The sequence below is a fragment of the Capsella rubella genome, unplaced genomic scaffold (genome assembly GCF_000375325.1).
Source record: "Capsella rubella cultivar Monte Gargano unplaced genomic scaffold, Caprub1_0 scaffold_2, whole genome shotgun sequence".
In the NCBI taxonomy this organism is placed as follows: Eukaryota; Viridiplantae; Streptophyta; class Magnoliopsida; order Brassicales; family Brassicaceae; genus Capsella; species Capsella rubella.
The window spans coordinates 6,164,543-6,192,253 of record NW_006238922.1 but is presented as its reverse complement, the minus strand read 5'-3'; the positions used below and the strand labels follow the sequence as shown (position 1 = coordinate 6,192,253).

Here is a 27,711-nt window from a genome sequence, read left to right as displayed (position 1 = left end):
TAAGAACACTCTCATCAAATGGTGGCTCTATATATGGCTCATCCTCTTCTTCTTGTGGCCAATCATTGAATTCCATGGCCAACAACTCCTAAATCACCAAAAAGAAATAAAAATTGTTAGTTAAAAAAAACTGTCAAGAAAATGCTCTAGACTAAAAACTAATCCTAAATATTTAGGTAAAGCAATTGCTCCCCGGCAGCGGCGCCAACTTGATTACTCGAGTATTTAACCCGATAACTTAACCGAAGTAAAGTATATGCGGGATCGATCACAAGGAGAAATGGTACACTAAAGACTTTCGAGACTCGTTATCAGCTAAAGCGGAAAGACTTGTTGTTTGTTTTTCAGTTTTTGTAAATAAAAATGCAAATAAAGAGATTAAACTTATGAATTTAAGACATTGGGCTGCAGGGTATTTTCAGAGAATCAATGAATAACAAATAAAAGCAATAAGGAATTCAAACATGAAGAACCGTTCTTGAACATAAACAGAAGTTTAGACTAATTCTCTCTCAAGACATTAGCCACTAAATTTTAACTATTCAATTACTAAACTCTCATTTGTAATTTCCTAGCCAAATTTGCATTATCAAACAGGTTCATTTGGTTCACAAAGCGTTCTAACATCAACTCTCGCAGGTTAGAAGTACAATGCTCAATTAACATTCATTCAGGCATTTTATCGAACATCTCTGAAACACATAAAAGCCTATGTTCTAAAACAGGGTGATCAATCCTATTCTAGCATTGAGAACATGTAAATTGAAGAACCTAATGATTAAGAATTCCCTAAGACATCTAATCTATCAAATCATTGAATTCTCCTACTTGAAACCCTAAAACCCAATAGAAGAACTACTCAAACTTAGCAAAAGAGAAAACAAAAATCATAGATAAAGAAAACATGATGAAATTTCAGAAACAATAAGAAAGGGTTTAGAAATCTTCTCCAAGTGTCAAGAGGATGGATTCTTCTCTCAAAATTGTTTAGAAAGCAAAGAACAATGTTTAGAACTCAAAAATATGAAGGATAGCTGCTAAAAGTCGAGCCTAGGGTATAAAAACAATATGAGACGAGTTGGATCTGTTTTGGATCGAATATGGGCCGAAATCTGCGTCAGAGGTAAGGGACCGATCGATCCAACAGTTAGACCGATCGGTCTATTGCTCCCAGGTTTTACTTCTGCATCAGCTTCAACAACTCGGCAGAATGACCTGTCTTCACGAAATCGGGTGTAACTCTTGAATGTACCGTTAGATTTCGTTGAAATCACTTGCAAATGAAAGCTAACATCTGTCATCATCTTGTGTCAAAATATAAGAAAGATCTAACGGTGGAAAGTTGTTCATCTGATCCCAAAAATCTGACACTTCTACATGAATCTGCACTCCAAATGTGTGTTTGCTTCCCAAAACAGCTCGTTTTATTCCAAAGCAACCTAAAACCTGTAAATACTCTATAATGGAATAAAAGACTCTAAAAACAAACTTTGACTCAATAAAAGTTATAAAATGAAAAAGAAAAGAAAGACTTAAAACCGATAAAAACACAATATATCAATAGCTTGTTGTGAGAACACTAACCCGTTTCTAGCTTTCCAAATCTCCCAAAGTAGCCATGGTATCACTGCTCGCAAATGTGAGGCTATCTCTGTTTTCTCCATTAACGAAAACATGTACTCCATATTCTCTGGAATCGACATTGAAAAACCTTGTGTAGGTATTGGTAGACCACTCACATCCCAAACCTGAAAAGCAGAGAGACACTTAAAGAGAACGTGAGATATAGTTTCCTCATCCCTCGTGCAAACTTTACACAGAGTGTTTACACCAATTCCGTGTCTCATCAAACACTTTCCAACCGCTACAGCACATGAGAGGACTCGCCAAAGGAACAATTTTATTTATGGGGCTGTTCGCAAAGCCCACACTTTTTCTTTGAGGCAGTTCAGCTGTTGCTTGTCTTGCGAGACTGATTCTAGCAGGTCTCCTGAGTGAGAAAGTAGCCAATAGCCACTTTTAACAGAGTAACTACCATTTGATGTGTACGCCCAAACTACACTGTCACTCAAATCAACTTTCGGTGGAAATGAACATATGCTTATGATATCACAAGGTAGAAAGAGCTCATTTAAGAGTTGGAGATCCCATTCACCCTGTGATGTTATCAGCTCTGCAACTTTCATATTGATATCCATTCTCGATTCTTTGTTGAACGGTCGCCTTGGCTTGTCATCATAAACCCATTTATCCAGCCAGACCGATGTAGAGACTCCATTACCAATGGACTTCATTAGACCCTTTTCCAACAATTCTCTTCCAAACATGATGCTACGCCAAGCATAGGACGGTCTATAGCCCAGTTTAGCTTCAAGAAAACCTTTGTCTGCAAAATATTTGGCCTTATACACTCTTGACAACAGTGAGTCCGGATAGTGAAGCAAACGCCAAGCTTGTTTAGCCAATAGTTTTTGATTAAACTGTCCAATGTCCCGGAAACCAAGGCCTCCTCGTTTTTTAGATTGACATAGCTTCTCCCACGAGACCCAATGCATCTTATGCTTGTCCTCAGTTGCATTCCACCAAAAGCTTGACATAGCACTATTGATTTTCTGACATTGTTGTTTAGTTAACCTAAAGTAGGACATTGCATATACCGGGAGAGACATAGCGACAGATTTTAATAACACCTCTTTACCTCCTAAAGATAGGGTCTTCTCATACCAACCGCTGAGTCTAGCCTTCAGACGCTCAGTGATGTAACTTAGTATCTCTGTTTTTGAACCACTGAAACATTCGGATAGACCCAAATATTTTCCAGCCCCACCTTCTTGAAAAATACCAAAAAACAGCTAATTAACCGTTTCATAATTGGATCAATCTTCTGCCCAAAACTTATTGATGATTTCTGAAAGTTTATTTCTTGTCCCGAAGCTCTCCCATAAAGCTGTAAACACTGAAGAAACTCCGAACATTCTGACAACGTAGCACGGCAAAGAAATAAACTGTCGTCCGCAAAGAGAAGATGTTGTACCGAAGGGCAATCATTAGATAACCTCATCCCCGTTAAACGGCCCGTAACTTCAGCTCGATTCATGATGTGAACTAATGCCTCAGCGCACAAAATAAAAAGAAATGGCGATAGTGGGTCACCTTGACGAATGCCTCTTTCAGGTTTGAAAAAACCGTAAGAGCAGCCGTTAATTAAAACGGAATAAGAAACAGATCGCACGCAGCTCATTACCCATTTCACCCAAATAATATTAAATCCTAGCCGTATTAATAGCTCTTCGAGAAAATCCCATTCAACGCGGTCATATGCTTTCGACATATCCGTCTTAATGGCCATGAAGTCTTCATTACATTTTGGATTCGTCTTTAACGCATGCACCATTTCATGAGCCAAAAGAATATTGTCCGAAATTAATCTCCCGGATACAAAAGCTCCTTGTGTATTCGATACAATCTCTGGTAAATAGACCTTCAATCTATTACAAAGAACCTTTGAGACGATTTTATACACCACAGAACATAGACTGATTGGACGAAGATCAGTCATATGAGAGGGGTTAGGCTTCTTCGGGAGTAAGCATAACTGTGTAAAGTTCCATTCCGAGGGTAGATTGCCGGATTGAAAAAATTGATGCACTTCCTCCATGACTTGAGGTCCAATGATGTCCCAATATTTATGATAGAAATGCCCCGACATACCATCCGCCCCCGGAGTACTCTCGCCTTTGATACTTAATGCAGCAATCCTTATCTCTTCCCCCAAAACTGGTTTTATAAGTTCCATATTCATCTGTTGAGTAACACGCGGAATCATGCCTTCTAAAGCTTCTGGAACTGAGGACGGTTGAGAGCTAGAAAAAAAGTTTCGGAAATAGTCAACAGCTATCTCTCCTTTTGAAGCTTCAGAGAATTGTTCGATTCCATTCGCATCAAAAAGTGATAAAACTCTGTTCTGAACTCGTCGCTGTTGAACACTACCATGGAAAAATTTGGTATTGCAATCACCCTCTCTTAACCAGCGTTCCTCGCTTTGTTGCTTCCAAAACAACTCCTCCTCTTGATAAGCTTCAGATAACTCCCAACGTAACGTCTTTAAGACAGAAAAATCCGGTTGCAGTTTTGAACTTTCAATCTCCATTGCACCACGAAGCTCTGTTAAACGTGTTTTAGAGTTTTGGTTTGTTTCTCTCTTCCATGTAGAAATCGATCTTCTACAATTAGCAATCCTTTGCATTAATGATGTTTGACCAACAGCATTTCCTCTAGACTAACCATCACGTATCACGTCGCCAAAACCGGTTTTGGAAATCCAGCGTTTGTTAAAAAGAAAACGTCCACGGCGGGACATATTCTCATTTACAAACCGGGTTAGTAGTGGTCTATGATCAGAGCCTATACGCTCCAAATACTCTGTTTGTGCTCGTGGAAATAGTTGAAACCAATCCTCATTCCCTAAAGCCCTATCCAAGCGGCATTGTATCCATAACTTGTTGCGTTCTCCAGCCCATAAGAATTTATTACCAATGCTTGGGACCTCCCGTAGACGACAGTCATTTATCATGTTCCTAAACGGAAAGAAAGATGACTCCGCCCGTGACGGCCCACCAAGCTTTTCAGAGTTATTTATGATCTCATTTAAATCACCAAGTACTAACCATGGATCATCTCTGGATACTCCAATGTCAATTAATGTATTCCAAACAGCTTGATGTAAATGTGGAACCGGGTCTCCATACACGCATGAAATAAAGAAACAAAGAGATCCAAGCTTGACTTTTACATCAATAATTCTTGTACTTGAACTTAAAACTTCAACTTCATAAGATGTCTTCCAAAACAATGCAAGTCCTCCACTCAACCCCACTGGATCAACAATGTGAGATTTATCATAACCAAGAGAACGTTGCAGATTTCTTACAACACTACTGGAGTTTTTAGTCTCCAAGAGGAACAAAAAATCCGGGAAATGTTGACGTCTCATTTCCCTCAAAATAGGAATTGTCAAGTTGCCCCCCAAACCTTGACAATTCCAACTCATGAAGCTCATTACTGTTGCAGCGGTTCCTCAACCGGAACCACCGCACTATCGTTTTGTTTTGCAACTTTAGCTATCCACACATTTTCATGAGTTGCCTTTCTCTTGTAAGTACCTTCTTTCATACTCTCTTCAGCATGTAATGCTTGCTTTGGGCCACCACCAGGTTATAGGGCTTGAGCTTTCCTCTTCCATTGGCTAGGTCGTCTCCGCTGTTTCCCTCTAGAGGGCTTGATTCCGGATGAACCGGCCGAGAAACTGGCCTTGAAACCCGTAGAATCAAGCTCATGTTGCGAGGCCGTTGCATAAGTAGCCGACCTGGATTGCAACGGTTGCGAAAGCCGCGTCATTGCCTTTCCTAGAGCTACAACCGAGACAACGTGTTCACCTCCACCGTCTGTACTCGTCCCTATTCCTTCAAAGCCAAACACTAATCCCTTTCCTTTGTCGACATCCGTTGTGAATTTTGTAGGAGCTTCCAACCTTAGACAGGTTTTTTGTCCTTGTAAATCCCCTTCTAGATCCCACACTGATTTTCGTACCCTAGCAATGTGAATCTTCTTCACTTCCGGATCTGCGACTGATAAATATTGTCGCATCTCATCAAGAACTTCTTTAGAAATTTTTGGTTTACCAGTAGCAAAGTCGATCCCTACATCATCATTGGTTACAACTCCAAACAACGGATCATCTTTACTGATCTGAGGGAGGAGTCGCGATGGAATGACAGTAGAAGATTTAACCCCACCCGTAGCAATCACTTGCCGGTTTAAGGGGTTAAATGGACAGCGCTCTTTGTCATGTGTGATACGTTGACATTGGTAGCACCGTCGCCTAATCCTCTCATACTCAATGTTGATAGTCACCGATTCACCCGTTGGAGTTTGAAGTATCCTGTTATTCCTAAATGGTCGACTTACATCCAGCAAAAACCTAGCTCTCACGTAACCCTTACTTAGAGGTTGCAAAGGGTCGAAAGCCACATCAGTAAGTGTTCCAATATGCTCGGCAATCTCTTGTATTGTTTCTTTTGTCATGTGGTTCACCGAGATATTTCTTAAGCGAATCCAAACCGGTAACACTTTAAGTTAATCTGCTGGTGGCTTTTCCACCCATCTCTCCAAAGTCATGCTCCAATCATTAAACGTCCAAGCTCCAGCTTCCAGAATTGTGAGCATCTCTCTCTCCGAATCAAAGATGAACTGGAACCTATCATTCGGAAGTGCAATACCCCTTGCCCTGTTATACACTCGCCAAATCCGAGGCATCTCATGAATCAAACTCGACATCTTCTGGTTTTCCGGGCACAGAAGACGGCCGATGATACTTTGTTCATTCCGTTCACACGAACTAAACTGTGGTAAGTTTCTCAACACAATCGGTTCCTCTTCATCCAAAGACATCTCCTTCAAAGCCTTGTCAAGCGCAAACTCCATACTCAATCTCTCCCAAGCCTTCTTACACCAAAACAAACCCGACGACTGGCTGAAACGAACTTCAAACACTCCGGCGCAACAAGATGAAACCCGGTAAACGTATCTCACTCGCTAGAAAACAAGCCTTCTAGATGAGAACTTCGCAAAACCCTAATCGCCTCTTAAAACCCTAGGCGCCCCCGTACTTTCTGTTTAAATAAATAATAAGTAATTCGAATCATATATGTTATTTATAATTAATAAAAATTAAAGATAAAGAAAAAAGAAATTTACATAATGTTAACATATAATTTCTTTTCATGTTAATAAATAAATAATTTAAAAATAAAAATATGTAAAATAAATTAAATTTAAAATAGTAAAACCAATACTATGAGAATTTTATTAGTAATAATATTATGATTCAAACTCTAAACAACAACAAACTTTAAAATAATCATACTTTGGAATTTTAAACGTGGTAATGTGTTTTAAAATTTACTTAAATTTTAAATGCGTGGTAGAATAATACAAATTGTTTGTAATTTTACTTTTACAATTTTAAAGAGGAAAAATAAATTTAAAGTGAAACATAAGTTCTAAAAAAAATATTACATATTGTTTTTATTAAATTTAAACTAAAAACAAAAGATTACTAAACTCAATTTAAAATACTTTAAGATGAAAATATTTGAAAGGTCACACTTTATGTCGTGAAATTCTATTAAGAATATAAAAATTATAAAAACATTATTATCCATATTCTAAAATAATAAACAATTAACTATCACATTATTCATGAGTTTTACAATAAAATATAGAGAAAGTGATATGTAAGCCGTAACCTGATATGTAATTTGTGTAGCATATCTCAAAAATAAAGTTTAATTATTCTCAAGTAGTACTATACCTTTATAAAATAATCTAAAAGAAAAACAAGTTTGCTATCCCATGATTTGAATCAATGCTTTTAACCCAAAATTGACGATTATTAAGGAAGAAATTGTTATGATATGTCTTAAAAAGTAACTCACACTTCAATATATAGTATACGAGAGCTAATAGAAGGTAGAAATAAACTAGATGTCGAGAGGTAACGAGTGCATTATAGAAGATCACAAAAGAATTAGTTGTTAAAAACGATTGAATATAAATGACTATGGCCATGTTCTTTTGATAAACGCGCGACTGAGACGTGCGACTCCTTGAGAAACAACGACATATTGTAATTATTAATATATTAGAGGCTGTCTTTGTAAATTTGGCAAATTTCTAATTAAAAAATAGATTTGTACGATACAGAATATTTTTTAAGATCGTCTTCTCCGTAGATCTCTGTTCTTGGTTCAAACCTGCGACAATCGCATCTTCAAAACAAAGACATAAGTATTTTCATCTGGCGATTCCAAAATCATAGTATTTCAGTCGCAATGAAATGAAGAGAAGAAAAATAGAGAAGGTTTAAAGGAGAAGTAAAAGCATATTTTTGGTCGCCGATCACTGCGACTGCGATTTACTGCCGAACACGCTGTATAACTTAAAAAGATAATGTAAATGACTAAATTTTGAAATATTTGAGATCTCATTTATTGTGTGAAATGAAGAAACTCTAGACATACTACTAGATTCAAAGTCGGGCTTAACCGTTAGTTATAGAAATGAGATAAGATAGACACATTCATGACTTGGTCGAGAGTTCTCTTTTACCACATTGCACTTTTTCCGATGGATAAAGCAACTTCGCTAAACCTACTCTAGCGACATGATATTATATATGTATCTTTACACTTAATGATGTATATGAGGCTCGGTAAATTTGTGTTATATATAGAGGTATTATATTTGTATCAACATCTAATCATAAAGATATCTACAATTAGGATCATGAGCTGGTGTCGATGCCATTTACTCTTCTCGCAAATCTTTTCAAGTAATCTTCGTTACCATGTAATAATATTAAAACATTTATTTGTCAAGAAAACATTATCGCCAACAATATATATGTTGTATATCACTTAAAAAATTAGTTTAGTGTTAAATTATATAGCTTTTATCTTCTAAAATTTGAATGATTATAGTTATGCTCAAAGATTATTATTGATAGAAGAGGTTTTAGATTAAAATCCCGCGCAACGCGCAGGTACACAATCTAGTTATATGAAATTAGCCGATTTCAACATCTCTCGAAACAATGACTATTTAACGGTGATGGGTCAAATGACAGGGTGACAATGACATCTCTCGAAACAATGACTATTTAACGGTTTTGTTCACCTGTTCACAACAAACAACGTCTTTTTAAAGGATTATTATCAAGTAGAAAATAGTTATGATATGTCTTGAAAATCAATTGACACTCCAATATATCTACACCAAATTTAAACTAACGTATTATTGAAGTGCCATATTTTAAATATGGTTTGATTTTTTCCACGATTATATGACGAAACATGATTGTAAGACAAGTCGAGTTGTAAGACGAGTAGAGTTGTTTATTACATATACATAAATTTTAAAATATTTTCGGGGAATCTCAAAAATACCTTTTTCAAATATGAGTTTTTAAAAATATCCTCATTTCAAACTTTATCAAAAAACCACTAAAAATGTTGAAATTTATCCAAATATGTGTGTAAACTTATAAATATACACACAAATTACCTTTATATTTGTATAAATTTTTATATAACTTTCATAAATAGCGTAAAAATAACTTATATATACCTTTTAGAAACCTTTTAAAAATCATTTAAAACCTTATAAAACTTGTAAAAACGATTTAAAACTTTTTAATTCATTGTAAAATATTTGTATCAAATCTCCAAATAGTAGATATTATATAGAATTACCTTATAACCATATAAAGTTTATAATTTTTCATATTTAAACAAAGGTATTTTTGAAAATGGATAGATAAAGAGTGTATTTTGAAAAATGGTAACCAAAAGGGGTATTTCTCAGAAATTCTCAAATATTTTAAAAACTTTAAGTGATATTATTATTTAAACTCTAAATTAAAGTATTATTAACCTTGCTAAACATGAGTTTAATTTTTTCGACGATTTTATGACATGATGGGTTGTAATATGTTTCCAGTGAATTATATGATGTGATGGGTTGTAAGACGGGATAAGTATGAATTGATATTAATAAAAGAATATCATTAATTTCATACTTCAATAGGGTAAAAATCTTTATTTTACTACTCCCTCTGTTTCAATTTAAGTGATGTTTAAGGTTCTAGCACACTAATTAATAAAACATATAATTTACCCATTTTCCATAAAATATCATTAACTAATATGAATTCAACTAATAAGAAAATATGATGTAAAATATAATTGGTTAAAAAATATTAAATACATTAAATTTTTGCATAGGAAATTGAAAACATCACTTATAGTGAAACAAAAAAAATTGACTAAAACATCACTTCTAATAAACATTTTTTAACAACAACAACATAAGACATGTATAATCAAAATAATTGAGTAAAAATTGATAATATATAATCTTAATAATTATAAAATGAACTCCAACAAAATCTGTAAATTTTAGAAAATATGAATTAAAAATAAAATATTTGTCAGCATGGGTTAAAATGAATAAATATAAAAAATCTGTGTGTTTTAAAGTGAAATTACATAATCTTTTATAGAGTACATTTCCTCATGAATATGTTTAATAAGCTTACTGTTGAGTCGTCTTTGTGACACTACTCTGTAGCTCAGTGGTTGGTTTGAGTATCACAACGTCTTCCACTATACGAGTTCGAGTAGAGTCATATGGTGATAATGGTGGTGGTGAATGATGACGATGATGATGATGTTGTTGTTGATTAGAGTTTAAACCAAATAAACCCTAATCAAAACAAATAAGGTATTCTTAAATACCTTTTTTTAAATATTTAATCCACTTTTTTTTTAATGAACTCATTACTTTTTAATTGTTTCGTTAATGAAGAAATTCGAAATGAATCGAAACAACAGAAGAAGAAGAAAGCTCTGGTGTTGTTTGTTGTTGAGTCGCCATGGCGATTTAAGAGATTTAAGAAAGAGACATTGAGATCTGAGATCTGGATTTGACGATGGGTTACGGATGGGCGATATACGAAGGTACGGTGGTGATGGCGTCACTGTGTCTCTTAGGATGGGCTGGTCTGTGGTTTTTGAATCGGAGGTTATACAAAGAGTACGAAGAGAAGCGAGCTTTGGTTCAGATTATTTTCAGCGTCGTCTTCGCTTTCTCTTGTAATTTGTTGCAGCTTGTTTTGTTTGAGATCATACCTGTTCTCTCTAGAGAGTAAGTCTCTATCTCTCTGTCTCTGTACTTCTTTTTGTATTCGCTTGATTCTTCGACTGAAGAGGAGATTGAACAAATGATAAGATGAGTGTAGATTGATTTGGTTTCTGTGTGATTGTCTTTAGTTGAGAGTTTTGGTGTATGATTGTGTAGTTTAATCTTGTTGTTTTGCTCTGTATTATGTGGAAACTTGATTTTTGATATACTAGATATGGTATGTGGCTGATACATACGTTGCAACGATATGTGAGTTGCTAAAAGCAGCATAAATTGATCTATTGTGCTTTTTGAGGTTTTTGTCATTGTAGTTAATGTAGAATGTGTAGTATCGTTTACTTGGAATATCAGTTTAGTGGTTTTAAGTATTGGACCAATCTTTCTTATATTTTGCAGGGCAAGGATGATAAACTGGAAGGTGGATCTTTTTTGTTTGATACTTCTCCTTGTTTTCATGTTGCCGTATTACCATTGCTATTTGATGCTTCGTAATAGTGGTAAGCCTTATTTTATCAGTGGATTTTCTTTGTTTGTTCTCTTATCTCATAGTCCTTGTTTAGAAGGTAATCTTGATAATTGGTCAATGTGTTATTGCAAGTAAGTTTCAGATTGCGTTTTTTATTTTAGACATGCTACTAAAATGGGATTTGAGAACACCTATGTGCAGCTATGTATAAACTATCTTTGGTCCATCAATTTGATCTTACTGCTAGAGTAATCGTGATCCTTAACTTTGGCTTTGTTTAGTCTCTTACAAACACTCATGACTTTAATAAAATGGAGATAGATAAACTTGAGAAAGAATAACGTTATTGCCTTAACAGCTATTGTATTCTTTGTTCTTTGTCTGATTAAATCCTTGACTACCAGTTTGCTGGCACATGTTACAGCATTTTGTGTGAACTGTCTGTCAGTTATCAACTTAGAATAACATTTCAGGTGTAAGAAGGGAGCGTGCCTCTGCTGGGGCTTTCTTATTCTTGTCAGCATTCCTTTATGCATTCTGGCGTATGGGAGTTCATTTTCCTATGCCTTCAGCAGATAAAGGTATCTATTCGAAACTACTTTATCTTTCCTCTTGTTTCAGCACTACATCATTATGTTGCTAGTTGCTACTCATTTTACATGCTAAGTTCAGTTTCCTTCCGGTGAAATTTTGAATCCTTACCTAGTGATTATAGCAACTTGTAGAACTAAGCTTAGTACCACTGTTACATCTAATTTCTACTGCCAGCCTTGTTGGCCATGTAATATACGTGGTATATGCTAGTTTGCTAGTGTTTTCAAATATTTGAGATAGAATTTTATAACATCCATTAGTTGACATCACACTGATTTAGACGACTGACTGTTTGTGTTATTCTACAATTCTTTATTCTTTTCTTGTCTACTCTTGATTGGCACTAGCTTTTGCATCCAACTTTCTCATTTCTGTGTTATTTTTTGTTGTCTATTGAACTTATTGACTTAAAGATCCTATTTATTTCGAAGGATTTTTTACCATGCCTCAGCTGGTCAGTAGAATTGGGGTTATTGGTGTGACCTTAATGGCTGTCCTATCAGGATTTGGAGCTGTAAATTTACCCTACAGCTATATATCCCTCTTCATTAGGTACTAATATTCAACTCTATTTCCGAAGCTGCTATGTATACCAGTCTTTTTTCTCTAGATATATTTAACCGCCAATTAGAGTGTTTCCATATAGCCCACCAATCAATGGGTTATATGATAAAGCATACATACATAATTAGAATTCCGTGTATATACTGCCACCTGCATGTTCTTCAAAGAGAAAATTAATGTGGAATGAAACAAGCAATGTGCTATGGAACCTCACAACATGGAAACTTATACTTCACATTTAATCTTGGATGAAAAAAATAGTGCTGAATGTATAGTTGGGATAATATTATGAGCTATTCCCAGAGGCTTGTCATCTCAGTGATGTATGTGGGTCTTTACACTATCAAGGGATCCAATGGATTGGCAGGCTTGTGTTAAAGACATTGGTATCTAACAACACCTTTTTTTCCTCTCTCATATAGGGAGATTGAAGAAGCAGATATAATATCTTTGGAAAGGCAACTGATGCAGTCAACTGAGACATGCATTGCAAAGAAGAATAAAATTATTTTGTGTCAATTAGAGGTGGAACGAAGTCTAGGATCAGAAGAAGTATGTTTTTGTTTTATCCTTTAGCATATTCATATGTTTTTGTCGTCTAGTCTCAAATTCTTTACCATTATGTTCTTGTATCATATCTTATAAAAAAGTGTTATCTCAAACTTCTATCTAATACTTTTTTACTATAACAATACGCCTTTATTTTAAGTGATGATTTGGGAGCTAATCATCTGATGCTTTTTCTCCCAGAATCAGAAACGTAGCTCTTTCTTTAGAAGAATTGTTGGGACTGTTGTGCGATCGGTTCAAGATGACCAAAAGGAGCAAGGTTAGTTTATGTATTCTGGTTTGAGGTAACAGCAATGAGTATACTCTGTTTGCTTTACTTTGACATATTTTTTTTAGCTTAAAAACTGTTTATCATTAATCATTAATCATTAGGGCTTTGGCTTGAGGAGAATGAGCCTGGTCAGAGGAATTATCTTAGTTGAACTTTTGGTAGTATACTTTTTTTGTGCATGCTTTTTTTGATGGTGCTGTTAGTAACTTAGATCAAATACAACAACAAAAGAAAAAAACATACTGTCCTTTTTTCCTCCAAAATAGTCTAAACCAATAAAAGTAATGTTAATACTTCCTACAGGGGGAGTCTTATGTCTATTTTCGTCCATAAATACATTGAGTTGACCATGAATCTTGTACAGAAGAAATATATTTTCGTAGACCAAACTTGAGATCATTTTTTCTTGTTTGTAAGAATAGCATTTTGTTGAGTAATTAACACCCTGCCACCTTATTTTGGGGGAAACTGAACCTTTAGCAGAGGATGATTCAGTTAGTTAATTGCTTCAAGTGTACATGGGGAGGTATTAGTCTATCTAATGAACAGATTGTCTGGTCGTGTCCCTCCAATTAATCGATATATTTCAATTAATTGATATATTTTTTTCCTAGAGAAGACATAAAAATATTGGAGGCGGAGGTGGAAGCCTTGGAGGAGCTATCAAAACAGTTATTTTTGGAAATATATGAACTGCGTCAAGCAAAGGTTAGTAGCTATCGGCTGCTTTGGTTTTGACTCACTAAATATGTTTTTACTTATTAACTTGGTGGCAACATCTTACTTTGGTTGAATCTTCTATTCTTGAGATTAGTGCTTCTGACTGCTTTCCTTTGTTGTAATATTTAGAAGTACTTACTCTGACTTCATCCTTTTTGCAGGATGCTGCTGCCTATTCCAGAACTTGGAAGGGTCATGTGCAGAACTTACTTGGTTATGCATGCTCCATTTATTGTGTGTATAAAATGTTGAAGGTAAATTTCTTTATCCTTTTAAGTTTCATAATCATATCTTTATTCCTATTCTCAAATCAATTACAAGAGAATTTTATAGGCATGCATGTGAAAACAGCTCGTGCTATCAATGCTGGTTTTGTTAATAGATATTTGAGGCATAAGTCAACTTCAAGAAGTTCTCTAATTTTCCTTTGAGTCATTTTCTCTCCTTAAAAAGAGTGTGTCAGTTACTTTTAGGTTTGAATGGTAATATTTTAGAAGATTGAATAGTAGATGACTGAATCATTCCTTAATGATAGTCCAAATCTCCTTTCGGTTGGAATAAGTGTTTTAATAGAATAAATTTTCTTTTTCTAATCATCTCCTTGTTTTGACTTTTCGTAACTAAATATGAACACCTCTGCTGATAATTAAAGAACATTCCTAGATACAGAGTATATTCGTACGACCAAAATGTTTCATCCAACCTTTTGAATGATTTTCTTATTCATCTCTAAGTTACCATTCAAAGCCTTAGGTTTTCAGGAGATCAGTTGATGAATTGATTTGGAAAGTTCTCTTTCCTGATTGTTCATCTAGCTATCTCTCTCTGAAACCCTTTATGTTATTCGGTTTGGACAGTTATTCTCAGGACGCATATGCAAGATAAATTGTTATCGATGTCCCTTATTAAAAGTCTTCTCCCTATTGTCATTCTCTAACTTTTTCCATTTGTGTGCTCTGTCTTCGCAGTCTCTACAAAGTGTTGTCTTCAAAGAGGTACGCACATGTGCTAATTTGTTTTCATTCAATTATGCATCATTGCCACCGTTCTTTAATAAATAATTATGTGTACCTCTTAGTACTTGAAATTGCTAGTAATAAGCTTGTTTACAGGCTGGTACGAAAGACCCTGTCACGACGATGATCAGCATATTCTTGCGATTGTTTGATATAGGAGTAGATGCTACACTGCTTTCACAGGTTTGTGTTACTTTGCGTTGCTATCTCTGATAATGGACTTGTTAAGCTAAAGAAATATAATATGGACGTTTTTTCTTTTTTACACTGATTGTCTTTTTCAAATCCACTTTCTTTGGGCCTTTGATAATGGTTAAAGAGACCAGAGTGTTCTTATGCCCTAGCTATAATTCTGACTAATTTTCATAAATGTAAAATATATGCTGACTTCTCAACTTCTCTATGTCTTATTTGCTAGATTGTGTAACTCTTCTCTAATTCTGTTTCTGTCTTTCTTGTTTGCAGTATATATCCCTGTTGTTTATTGGGATGTTGATTGTGATTTCTGTGAGGGGATTCTTGACGAACCTGATGAAGGTGAATTATGATTCTAGTTTCTCGATTCTTTTCCATTGTGTGCATGTTTACTTTCCTTCAAATTTTGGGAAAAACACATTCGAGGGATTGTTGAGACAGTCCTTGATGTAGTTTCACTATTATCTCCGCACCTTTTAATCAAGCTATTACTACTTAGAGGCAATCATATTGAAATAGTAGACTCTTTTCACTTTTAAGCTGGTGATAATTGTTACCAGATACTAGTCACATATGAGTACAGTAATTGTAGTGGAAACATAACAATGTGCAATCTTAAGTTCCCCGAATTGGAAATCTGTAGCTTTCGCTAATGAGTTGGAGTTTGTGGATGGTGCAGTTTTTCTTTGCAGTCTCGAGAGTGGGAAGTGGGTCTTCAAGCAACGTTGTGCTTTTCCTATCGGAAATCATGGGAATGTACTTTTTGTCTTCCATTCTTCTAATCAGAAAAAGCTTGAGAAATGAGTACAGGTACGCATAATTCTTAATCAAAGTACTTACTGACTTGTCTTGGTTAGAGTTTTAGTGTCATTGCTTCTACGTTCTGACTTCTGCGTCTAATAATCTGCTCTTGGTCCATAACTTTTCTGTGTAAGAAAGATCCTAGACTAGAATCTGAAGCTTTAATGGTTTTATTTGGCACAGGGGAATCATAACAGATGTGTTGGGTGGAGATATACAGTTTGATTTCTATCATCGATGGTTTGATGCAATATTTGTGGCGAGCGCTTTTCTTTCTCTCATTTTGCTTTCTGCTCATTACACGTCTCGTCAATCTGATAAGCACGCCATCGAGTAAGCTTCTTATTCAGTGCCTAAGAGAGAGTCCTATTATTATTTGGCCTTACACAAACTTAAAAATCGATTTACTACAAGTAATGTTTGCATAGCGTATAGCTTACGATTGGCTATTTGTTAATTTTTTGACGCTTATGTGAATGATTAAACTGATCAGTACAAAGCTTCACACTTTCTTGTACCATTAACATTGAATTATGTTTCTTCATACTAAGTGACTGAGGGAGTGATGATCGATCTTTGTATATCTGTCTCGCCAGAAGTACACTCTTTATTTAAACTTTTGAACCTATCTTCAGAATCAACAAGTGCCTCAAAATATATACTTGTGAATTTGCTTGTGACTATATTTTAACCTGAGATACACTGTGGGCCAAACTTTGTATTTTCTATTTTAAAATTTAAAAATTTCTATTATGCTAGAATTTGTTTTAAACCTACTATATAATATAAAACTTAATTAAATCAGTTAGATTTGATATGTTGTGAAAAAATAGTATAATGAAGTTATAATCTATGTTGAAGTAATTCAAAATTTTCTATTATGCTAGAATTTGTTTAAAAACTAATTGCATAATATCAAACTGGTTTAACTGTTTTTTTTTTAAAATGCCAACGTTGAAGTTATTGAATGTACGTAGGAATTGCCTCAACTAATGAACTAGACGGAAAAAATCGGAAAACGGCCATTTCCCCCATGAACTTAGTTGCTTTATCGTATTTATACATAAAACTTTCAAGTATGCCTAAAACTACTTGAACTAAAACTAAAATTTGAATTTTCAAGTGTGTCAAAACCATCAAATCGTTGAACGGTATTATAGTTCCGTTAAAATATGATGACTAGGATGCCACGTGGAACAGTGAAATGATGAAACGGCTCTAACGTTATACTCGTTGTAAACAAAACAGATAAGTAAATATATACAAGAAAACGCAGGAATTAAATTACGAATTGGGATTCTTTTGGTAGATTAAACCAAATTAGTTGAAAATCATAAATCAAATCTAATCTTTAATAGGTCAACGTGATTTTGTTAAAAAATATAAAAAGTGTGATTGAAATTGAATTGAGTAATAAATATCTCAGTTCCTCATATCCTAATTTAAAATTACTTTATTTTTTGCAGTTGATGTAGGACTTTTTAATTTTAAATTAAAAAAATTAATGATAATAAATAGGAAAAAAGATGGCCGGCTACACCAACTATAGAGGAATGCATGGTCACACATGCCAAGTATCCTATTGTATACTCAGCTATACGAACTAGATGTATTGCATGGCCACATGCATCAATTATACAACGTCATGTAGTTAACACCATAGACATAAAATTTTGGTACACCGGTCAACTGACTCTGGCGTTGACCGGTGTTGACTCCGGCGTTGACCATTTTTGACCCAAAAAAAAATTCCAAATTTTATTTATTTTTAGTGTTAAAAAAACTAAAAACAATAATTATTTTATAATGAATCGTTATGGTTTTGTATACTTTAAAAAAATATAATCTTAGGAAAAAATTGTAGCCATAATTTTTGTATTTAAGTAAATCACATAATAAGTTAATGGTTTTGATTGACAATGTAAAAATAAGCAATTCCTTACTAATTCCTAAGATTTTCCACTTTTAATTTAGATTCTAATATCTTGAGTTATTTTACTATTAGTTTAGCTCTAAATTTTTAAAATAACTAATTATAATAAGAATGAATACATTAAAGATTTAAACAAAACTAGTGTCTAGATATTGAATATATAAAAACAAAATCAATATTTTTTTATTAATTTTTTTATGGTTTTGTGCAATGAAAAAGATATAATCTTAGGAAAAAAATTGCTATGATGATTTTGTATTTAAATAAATCAAATAATAAGTCAATATTTTTTATTAACAATATAAAAATAAGTAATTCCCTTACTAATTCACAGAATTTTTCTATTTTTAATGTAGATTTTAGTATCTTGAATTATTTTACTATCTTGAATTATTTTACTATCTTGAATTTTTCTAGTTTTAATTTAGATTTTAATATTTTGAATTAAATACAAAATCATTATCGTCATTTTCTTCCTAAGATTATTTTTTAATAATATAATATCTTGAAATTGTTTATAGTTTTATATAATTAAAAACTCAAAATTAATTATAGTTTTTAGTTTTTTTAACAATAAAAATAAAATTATATAAAAAAATATTTGGAATTTATTTTTTGGTCAAAAACGGTCAACGCCGGAGTCAACACCGGTCAATGTCAGAGTCAGTTGACCGGTGTACCAGAATTTTATGTCTATGGTGTTGACTACATGACGTTGTATAGTTGATACATGTGGCTATGCAATACATTTAGTTCGTTTAGCTGAGTATACAATATGATACTTGGCATGTGTGACCATGCATTACGCTATAGTTGGTGTAGCCAGCCATCTTTTTTCCTAATAAATATCTCAACTTTTGAAGGAGTGAGTCGAGGATAACTCATAAACCAAAAATCGGAGAAGAAGAAAGAGTAAGGCAATAAGCAAAGAATAAGGCAATACAAGCGTTCAGTTTTCTTAGTTTTTTTTTAATTTAAGAGATATATCTTCGTTTGTAATTGTGTAATGTCTGTGGGTCGGCTGGTATTGTGGTGCTTCATGGTTACTAGAGGTTGAGTTTGTAATTTTTTACTTTAATTGTTTTCTCCCTATATTGTATAACACGACGCTGTTTTATCATTCTAACTGTTCTACATGGCATCCTAGTCATCATATTTTAACGGAACTATGACACCGTTTAGCGATTTGATGGTTTTGACCGAATTTAGATTATTCGTGTAGAAAATTCAAATTTTAGTTAAGTTCATGTCGTTTTAGGCACACTCAAAAGTTTTGTCTATAAATACAATAAAGCAACTAAGTTTATGGGGGAAATGACTGTTTTCCCAAATAAAATCACCATACAAAGTTACAGACCACAAAATAATCCTATATTCCTTTAAATTATTTTGAGGGTGTTTTTATAGTTAAAATAATAATAATAATAATAATAATAATAATAATAAAATAAATTAGTGAGGACATGGATTCTAATATTCTAGATTAGCCAAAAAGAGAAAAAGTTAGTTAGCTACATGAAAAAGTATAAGAGAAAGTATGATTACTTATTTCAACTTTAAAATTGTATAGCACAATTGTAGAGTCCATTTCTCCAAAAGTAGTGCTTTTATCACTATTTTATTATAATTATAGAATCTATTTCCCAACGTATACCAACTATATATCGGTATGTGATTAATATCACAAACATTTTATTATGATATTAGGGATTAACCCGCGATACACCGTGAGAAAATAATATTTTTATCTTATATTTATTAATAGTATATTTTGTATCGCATGTATTCATCAGTGTCGTAACACGGGTTATCCGCGAGACAATTTTATTTTAATTTAATACAACTTTAATTTGTAATTTTGTTACTAATTGAAAAAGAGTGTATCATTACCCATTAATTGAAATGAAAAAGTATGATAAATCATAATAATATTTTCTGATTGAAAGGAAAAAAATATGATAATTTTAACAATTGTGTGAATATTCAGACCCGTTGGCCGTTGCCAATTTACATATAACTTTGGAGAATGTAAATCTGATTAATTAGCTATATAAAAACTATTATATATCAATGATATGTGATTCGACTTAAAAAATTTCAAAATAAAAATATTTTAGATTTTAATATTAAAATTTAAAAAAATATTTTCTATAGTAACCTTAATTGATAAAGTATGAATCAAATAGGATATTTTTAAGGAATATGATGATGAGTGTTTATTATGATACTATTATGTGTTTGCTCTTATTTCTCGGTTTCAACTGATAACAAGTGGACTTTTATTATGTAATGATAACTTTATAATATACTAGTTTTTGATCCGCGCTACGCACGAGGGGTGTTTATATATTTTGTAACGTTTATTTTGTTGGTTTTTATTGATGTCATTTTTTGGGACCAAAATCTCTCATGCCCTTTGACTAAAGTCTCTATACTTTCATACCCTTCCATGTTCTAACTACACTTGGACCATTTATTGATTTAAATATTGACATATTTTGCCCTTCTTATTATTTGATTTAATTTAAACAAAAAAAGAAAGAAAAGAATAATTGACATGGACCCCACTCAAAAATCTTTATCTTCTCTCTCCTTCAACCCACGATCTGGCGATCTCCACCATCCTCCTCCATAGCTTAATCGAGCTCCTCCTCCTCCATTAAACTCCATCGTCTCTCTTATCAACACGAGAAGCAACCCAACAACTGAGGTAATACACTTATTCATACCCATAGTTAAATTTATAACTTGTTGGCATGAAGTGCAGTTGTTGTGAATTGTATTTGTTCATCCCTATTGAACTATTCTCATTGTAGATTTGGATTTGATCCGATTTTTCTTATCCTCATTGTCAATTAGGGATATGAGTCGAATTGGGTCGACTATGTTTCATAATGTGTGCATTGTAACAGTTCAATCGAATTGAATCGTAGGAATGTATTAGAAAATCAGTAGTATACATTGTAGTACAACTGGTAGAACTTGGTATAACTATTCGGGCACAACTTGGTATAACTATAATGGTAAAACTTGTAGTACAAATGGTACTCTTTGGTATAACTTGGTATAACTATGAACACGAAAGAGATTATAATGTTAGTTTTCCTATTCTATTTCAGACCACAATGAATAAAAACCATCGAAAAATCATAATATATGATTATGGGGGATATTATGCAACAAGAGAAAATGAACCAAGATGGAATTCAAGAGATAAAGTTCATCAATCTCTTAGAATGGCGACAGAGGAGGTCACTTATTCTGCAGTGGTGAACAAGATATGTCGGAAGGCGAATGTTGATGAAACAACGACTGAGCTGAAATTGAGTTATGTTCCAAAATCAGTGGAGCCTAAGAGACCAATATACATATTTGATGATGATGATGATGTTATGTGTTATATGGATATGAATGAAGATCATTTCGAAGTTTTGCATGTCGAAGTCGTAAATCAGGGGTATGAGAAGAGTCGAGGAAGTGTAGGTTGTTCACTCAATGAGGAGCATATTTCAAGTAGTAAAGCAACATATGGGACCATGTTCCTTGATGAAAGAGAGTCGTTGAAAGTCATGAGATGGTGGAAAATAGTGATGGGAGAGATGGGAACATGATTCGTTATGAAGAACAGTCCGAAGACGAGCAATAGTAGAAGATGGCACACATGTTGCTGAGATCACACCTTCTGAGATCACACCTTCTGCAGAGATTACACATACTGCAGATATTACACCGGTTGTAAAGCGTGAGTGGGAAGATGGTTTGGATGTGACTATTCGGCAAGAATTTGAAAGCAAGCAAGTAATTAAAGATTTGGTTGAAAAAGCAGCGCACAAGAACTGTTTTGAGTTTGTTATAATAAAGTCGGATCCTATGTTGTTTGTGCTTAAATGCTCAGAATTTAGAAAGGGTTGCAAGTGGGCTTTACGAGCAGCAAGGAATGGGAATGCAGACAATTTCTCGGTCAGAACTTACACTAAGATACATACATGCTTACAGTCATAAACAAGTACAATGAGTAAAAAAAGGAGAGGCACATCTCATTTATTTGCATCTGTTTTGCGTGAAGATTTTCCATGTCTGATAGACACTCCAACTCCAAAAAATCTGATTCCTTTGGTTCAATTAAAAGTCTATATCAAAGTGTCATACTCAACCAAAAATAGAGGGAAAAAGCTAGCTGCAGCTGACCTTCGTGGTACCGCAGAGGATAGCTATAAGTTGGTTTATTGTTATATGTACATGTTGGAGAAGACGAATCCAGGTACAGTTTCATTTGTTGAATTGGATGAAGCCCAGAGGTTTAAATATTTGTTTTTTGCCTTGGGGGCATGCATTGAAGGCTTCAATTCCATGAGAAAGGTGATCATTGTGGATCCAACCAGTATTAAAAATGTATATGGTGGAGTACTAATCGTGGCTTCAGCTCAAGATCCGGATCACCACCATTATCGAATTGCATTTGGTGTACTTGACAGTGAGAATAATGCAAGTTGGGCTTGGTTTTTCAGTAAATTGAAATCAGTTATACCAGATTGTACTGAGTTGGTCTTCTGTTATGATAGACATCAAAACTTGATTATGTCAATAAGTACGGTGTACCCGTTGTCTCACCATGGATATTGTATTTATCACTTGTCTCAGAATGTTAAACTGAGCTGTAAGAACGTGAATAGAGATCTAGTTGTGACGACGTTCATGCAAGTTGCGAAGGCTTACACCGAGTCTGAGTTTGATAAACTCTATGCTGATTTCATTAAAAGGTTTCCAGCCGCAGGTACTTATCTTGATAAACACGTAGGAAAACATAAATGGGCGCAATGTTTTTTTTCAGGAGCTAGATACAACATTGATACAACTAATACAGTTGAATCTATTAATGGTGTCTTTAGATTCTTAAGGGCATACGTGTTACTACCAATGATAGATGCGATTGTTGCCAAACTAGCTGAATGGTTTAATAAATATAGGAAAATATCCTTAGAGACACCAATAGAACAAAAGTTAATCCCTTTTGTTGAGAAGTTGTTGCACGATAGATGTTCAGACGCAAAGCTCTTACCGGTGACTGAACTAAACAGCTATTTTCATGAATACAGTGTGACTGGAGTTGATGGTAGTAGTTATGTGGTTGATCTGAAAAACAAAACGTGCTACTCCAAGCAATTTGATATGGATAGATATCCGTGTGTGCACGCTACTGCTGCGGCCATGGAAGCAGCAAAAAACGCTGATCATGAGATCAATGAGATCCAATTGTATGAGCTGTGCAGTAAGTATTATTGGATGGAGCAGTGGGCATTAGGATATTCAAGGACGATATATCCAGTTCCTATCATTTCTACGTGGATCGTTCCGGACAATGTGCGTGCTTTGGTTGTCTTTCTTAAGTTTTATGTCATAAAAAGAGGAAGGAAACCAACAAGGAGGATTAAATCAACAGGACGCAGGAGGAAGAAATCTACCATCGCTAGCTGGTTTGAGAGTCAGGGTTTCCGAAGTTGATTGATTATATTTTGATGTAATATCCTATTTGAACAATTATGTACAACTTGATTTTGTTATGGTACAACTTGAATAATTTGAATTTGATTTTCGGACATTCTTAAGTCAACTTGTTTTATTGATATTTAAATTGATATATATTTTTAAATAAAAATCAATATTGTTATATTTAAAAAATATTTAAATAATCGAAAACAAGGATTTATTTTAATTAATCATATAATCAGGATTTATTTGTTTTTTTATAAACGTGAATTGGAATTAAATATAGAAAACTTAATAAATATAAATATGTATTGAATTATAATTTCATCATGTTATCCAATATATATATATATATATATAATAAGGAATCATAATTTTTATTATTATACTTCACTATATAGATCATCATATTCTAAGTTTATCAAGAAATACATTACACATTAAGGGTCACTTTCTCATTGCAATCAACATATAATTAGAAAAGCTAAGAAACAAATGTTTTCAAAAATATTTAGGCATGTACATGTGGTATATGTACCTCAATTAATTAAAATCATGTGTACAACTAAAAATATTTATTTTAAACATTGTATAACTAATTAGAACAAAAAAATGAAAAAGTACAACTTGCCAAAACGAGTACAACTTGTAACTTTGGTACAACTACTGCATTTTGGCGGCTACACATGTGTCTTTTGGCGGCTACACGTGTCTAATGTGGATCACGTGTTTGTTGTTTGGTCTTTTTTATTTTTTATTTTTATTTTTCCTACACTTAAGAATTATTTTAAAAATTCAATTTCAAATTGAAATTGAAAAAGGGGATTGGGAATCGGGTATAGCTAGGGTGTACTGTCTGTTCTCTCTTTTACTCTCTTCACTTCTTCTCCTTCTTCCTTTCTGGGTTGGTTTGCGATTTCGTCTTTTTATTTTGGGTTTGCAATTTCTGAGAATGAGCTACGAATCTGGAGCAACGGGAATCTTATGTGGTAATTCTTCCAACCGACAAAAAGTGCCATTTTGGGTCACCAATAGTTGACATAATCTCTCGATCCATACCAAATCCGTGTCGTCGCTACTACCGGTGTGAATATGCATATGATAGAAGGGTAAAGCTGTTTTATTACTATTGTATTTGCGACTTAGTTACCAACTTTTCCTTCTAATTTTTGATTTTTTATGTAGCTTGTGAACGATAGACATGTCTTTAAGTGCGTTGATGAAGCACTGGTGGATGAGGTAGAACATTGGATTTTCAAATTGGTGTTCTAGAGGAAGACGTTACTCTTATGAAAATGGAAAGGATGAGAGATATGAAGGAAATTAAGAAAACGAGTATACTGGTTTTCTGTGGTTGTCTTCTTGTGATAGGGCTGGGAATATGGTACAATCAAGTGTAATTTGTTCTTCGTAGTACAACTAAGTATACCTTGTTCTTCGTAGTTGGACAACTAAGTATAATTTGTTCTTCGTAGTTGGACAATTAAGTAAAAAACTAGTTGATTGATTTCCTTGGTTTGATTGTAACTTTCCCCTTTCCTTATTGGCTTAGCTTTGTTGGTAACTTAGAACTTACTTTGTGTATTCGGGTTGTAATTTTTGGTTGTAAAACTAGTATTTTGTAATGGTACAACTACTATGTAGTTTTACCAAGTTGATCTTTTGAATGCAGTTGTATAATGGGAACTCAGAAACTTAACAAACAACATATAACTTACTAGAATAGTTCAAAACACATCTAAAAACACATCAATCCATAAACCAATACAAAGAGTTCACATATAAAATGACTCAAAACCCAACGTTAAACAAACCAATCTCAAGAGTTCACAACTTAACCAGAATAGATCATCAATTATCCTTCTTCGCATTTTGTCTTGTCTGAATAGGACTCCTTATGACCACAGTCGCTCCCTTCTTCTTGCTTATGATCTTCACCCTTTTACCTTGGTGAGCATCAACAACTTCTTCTCTTTCCCTCTTTTCTCCTTTCTCCTTAGCTTCTTCTTTCTCGCCATGTTCCATCTCAACATCTTCCTCTCGGCCTTCTTCCGTTGTCCCAAGTTGTTCTTTCTCTTCTTCAATTGTACCAAGTTGTTCTTTCTCTTCTTCAACTGTACCAAGTTGTTCTGTCTCTTCATTAGTTGTACCAAGTTGTGCTTTTTCTTCATCAACCTTCGCCTTCTCGGTCTCGGATTTCTCAGCCTTTTCCTTCTCAGTTTGTTCCTTCTCAACATGCTCTTTGTCAGCCTTAGCCCTCTCAACCTTATCAGCTTGCTCCTTGTCAGCCTTATCCTTCCCGGCCTTAGCCCTCTCAGCCTTATGAGCTTGCTCCTTGTCTGCCTTATCCTTCTCGGCCTTAGCCCTCTCAGCCTTATCAGCTTGCTCCTTGTCAGTCTTATCCTTCTCGGCCTTAGCCCTCTCAGTCTTATCCTTCTCGGCTTTAGCCCTCTCAGCCTTCTCTACCTTATTCCTCTCAGCCTTCTCGGCCTTAGCCCGCTCAGCCTTCTCGGCCTTAGCCCTCTTAGCCTTCTCGGTCTTAGCCCTCTCAGCCTTCTCGGTCTTAGCCGTCTTAGCCCTTTCAGCCTTCTCGGCCTTAGCCCTCTCACCCGTCTCAGCCTTCTCCGTCTTAGCCCTTTCAGCCCTCTCAGCCTTCTCCGTCTTAGCCCTCTCAGCCTGCTCCTTCTCAGCATGCTCTCTCTCAGCCTGCTCCCTCTCAGCCTGCTCCCTCTCAACCTTATCCTTCTCAGCCTGCTTCATCTCAGATTGCTCCTTGTCACCTTCATTCATATCTCCATTGCCACCTCCATTCGTATCTCCAACACCTTCATTCGTATAATATTCATTTTCACCTGAGGCCCATATCACATAGGTTTCCACAGATTTAACTATGTTATCCAGACCATCAACCTTCTCAATAATTTCCTTAAACCCTTGCTTCACTTGTTCTTCTAGCTGAACCAATCTAGCTCCTAGCTGAGCCAAATTCACCGGAGCCACTGGGTTCACATCTTCCAGACTTACATTTTCCAGAATCACATTTTCCGGATTCACATCTCCCGGATTTGTCTCCCGGGTGGCCAAATCTTGGTTGTAAAGCTCTTCAAACCATATTGACTTCTCTTCATCAATTAAACACTTGGTCCAACCATCAGCAACAGGATCATCTACATCATCATAGCGACTCTCTTCATCCATGATACGACCTAAAAGACGTTTTTCACGTGATGATGGAGTCAAGATACATTCAATATCATATGAAAATAAAACAATATAATGTCAAACCAACCCAGTAATACCAAAAATAAATGAATAAGATAAGTATGGGACTATTGCTAAACTTAGTTGTACCAAGTTTGTCACAAATTTCCTTCAATGAAAACCCTTTCATTTTACTTGCTTTAAATTTCATCTTGCACATCCGAGGACAATGACGGTGTGCATGTGCATTACTAACACCTTCTCGGAAATTTTCCTTAAGAACAGGAATTGCCTCAAAAGCAAGAACCTACACACAACACAAAATCGTGGACTTAAAACTCAATTATACCAAGTTATAATAAGTTGTACATTTTCATAATTCAAGAATTACCTCCAACGGAATGACGAAACTAGGAAAGACCCATTGGTTTGTGCTCAAAACTCCACCAAAGTGGTTCATACAATGAAAGATGTCCTTCATGTTCTCATCAAAAGCCAAACGACCCCAAGGGAACGTTTTACACATGTCCAAATCATCAATAGCCCTAAGAAAGAATGGCTCTACGGATGGTGCTTGCTTCCCTGGATTCTTCTTCCCTATGAGCACACTACACAAGAAGTAGAGGACCGCCATCTTCACTCGATCTGGAGAAGCTTTCTTCATCGATAAAAGTTTTGCTTTGACATCATCATATCTTATTGTTGTGCCAACACCAAAATGCTTACCAACAAACTCAGTACTGCCCAGAGTTTCCATGTCCCGGGGATACTCATGGTAGTATAAGCCAGTAATCAGTGCCATTTCTTTGAGAGAATATCTGATGGGAGTACCATTTACTATGAACCAACATTCATTCTTCTTCTCTAAAGACGCCGTCCGGAGAAGCAACATCCACATACCCATCAATTTGTGATTGGCATTCTTCGGCATATGGAAGAAGTGTTTGAACTGTGGGTGTCCTAGGAACCAGTCCAACTCATGGGACTTAAGGTGAGCTCTCAAGAAGTCCACTGTCCTTGTGATATAACACTTAGCAGATAGCTTGAATGGCTTCATGTACTCGGACAGATTGAAGTACATGTTCAGCGGTTGCATTACTTCTGTTCCCTCCTCGGATTCCTCCTCGGACTC

General features: G+C 34.7%; 4 protein-coding genes across 5 annotated transcripts; 1 reads left to right on the top strand and 3 right to left on the bottom strand.

The window, feature by feature from the left end:
• Positions 1-5,214: 5,214 nt before the first annotated feature.
• LOC111832136 lies at positions 5,215-6,084 on the bottom strand. Its single transcript, XM_023788474.1, has one exon. It carries the CDS (start codon positions 6,082-6,084, stop codon positions 5,215-5,217), a length of 870 nt encoding a protein of 289 aa, XP_023644242.1.
• Positions 6,085-6,135: 51 nt separating this feature from the next.
• On the bottom strand, positions 6,136-6,483 carry LOC111832135. The gene has a single exon (XM_023788473.1). The coding sequence runs from the start codon at positions 6,481-6,483 to the stop codon at positions 6,136-6,138; it is 348 nt and encodes a 115-aa protein (XP_023644241.1).
• A 3,951-nt stretch (positions 6,484-10,434) lies between these two features.
• On the top strand, positions 10,435-16,541 carry LOC17895474 (GPCR-type G protein 1). Of its 2 annotated transcripts, XM_006302154.2 has the most exons (13): positions 10,437-10,764; positions 11,158-11,258; positions 11,701-11,808; positions 12,253-12,373; positions 12,808-12,937; positions 13,136-13,214; positions 13,846-13,934; positions 14,108-14,200; positions 14,915-14,941; positions 15,059-15,145; positions 15,428-15,499; positions 15,837-15,967; positions 16,142-16,541. In XM_006302154.2, exons 1-13 carry the CDS (start codon positions 10,550-10,552, stop codon positions 16,293-16,295), a joined length of 1,407 nt encoding a protein of 468 aa, XP_006302216.1. In that variant the 5' UTR covers positions 10,437-10,549; the 3' UTR covers positions 16,296-16,541. The 2 variants fall into 2 exon arrangements, with proteins under 2 accessions (XP_023644204.1, XP_006302216.1); XM_023788436.1 differs by lacking the exon at positions 16,142-16,541 and having other exon boundaries at positions 10,435-10,764; positions 15,850-15,939.
• Positions 16,542-25,105: 8,564 nt separating this feature from the next.
• Positions 25,106-27,381, bottom strand: LOC17895401 (uncharacterized abhydrolase domain-containing protein DDB_G0269086). Its single transcript, XM_006301487.2, has 4 exons — positions 26,971-27,381; positions 26,775-26,886; positions 25,394-26,584; positions 25,106-25,116 (listed from the first exon to the last, which is right to left on the bottom strand). Exons 1-4 carry the CDS (start codon positions 27,379-27,381, stop codon positions 25,106-25,108), a joined length of 1,725 nt encoding a protein of 574 aa, XP_006301549.2.
• Between the last annotated feature and the right edge of the window lie 330 nt (positions 27,382-27,711).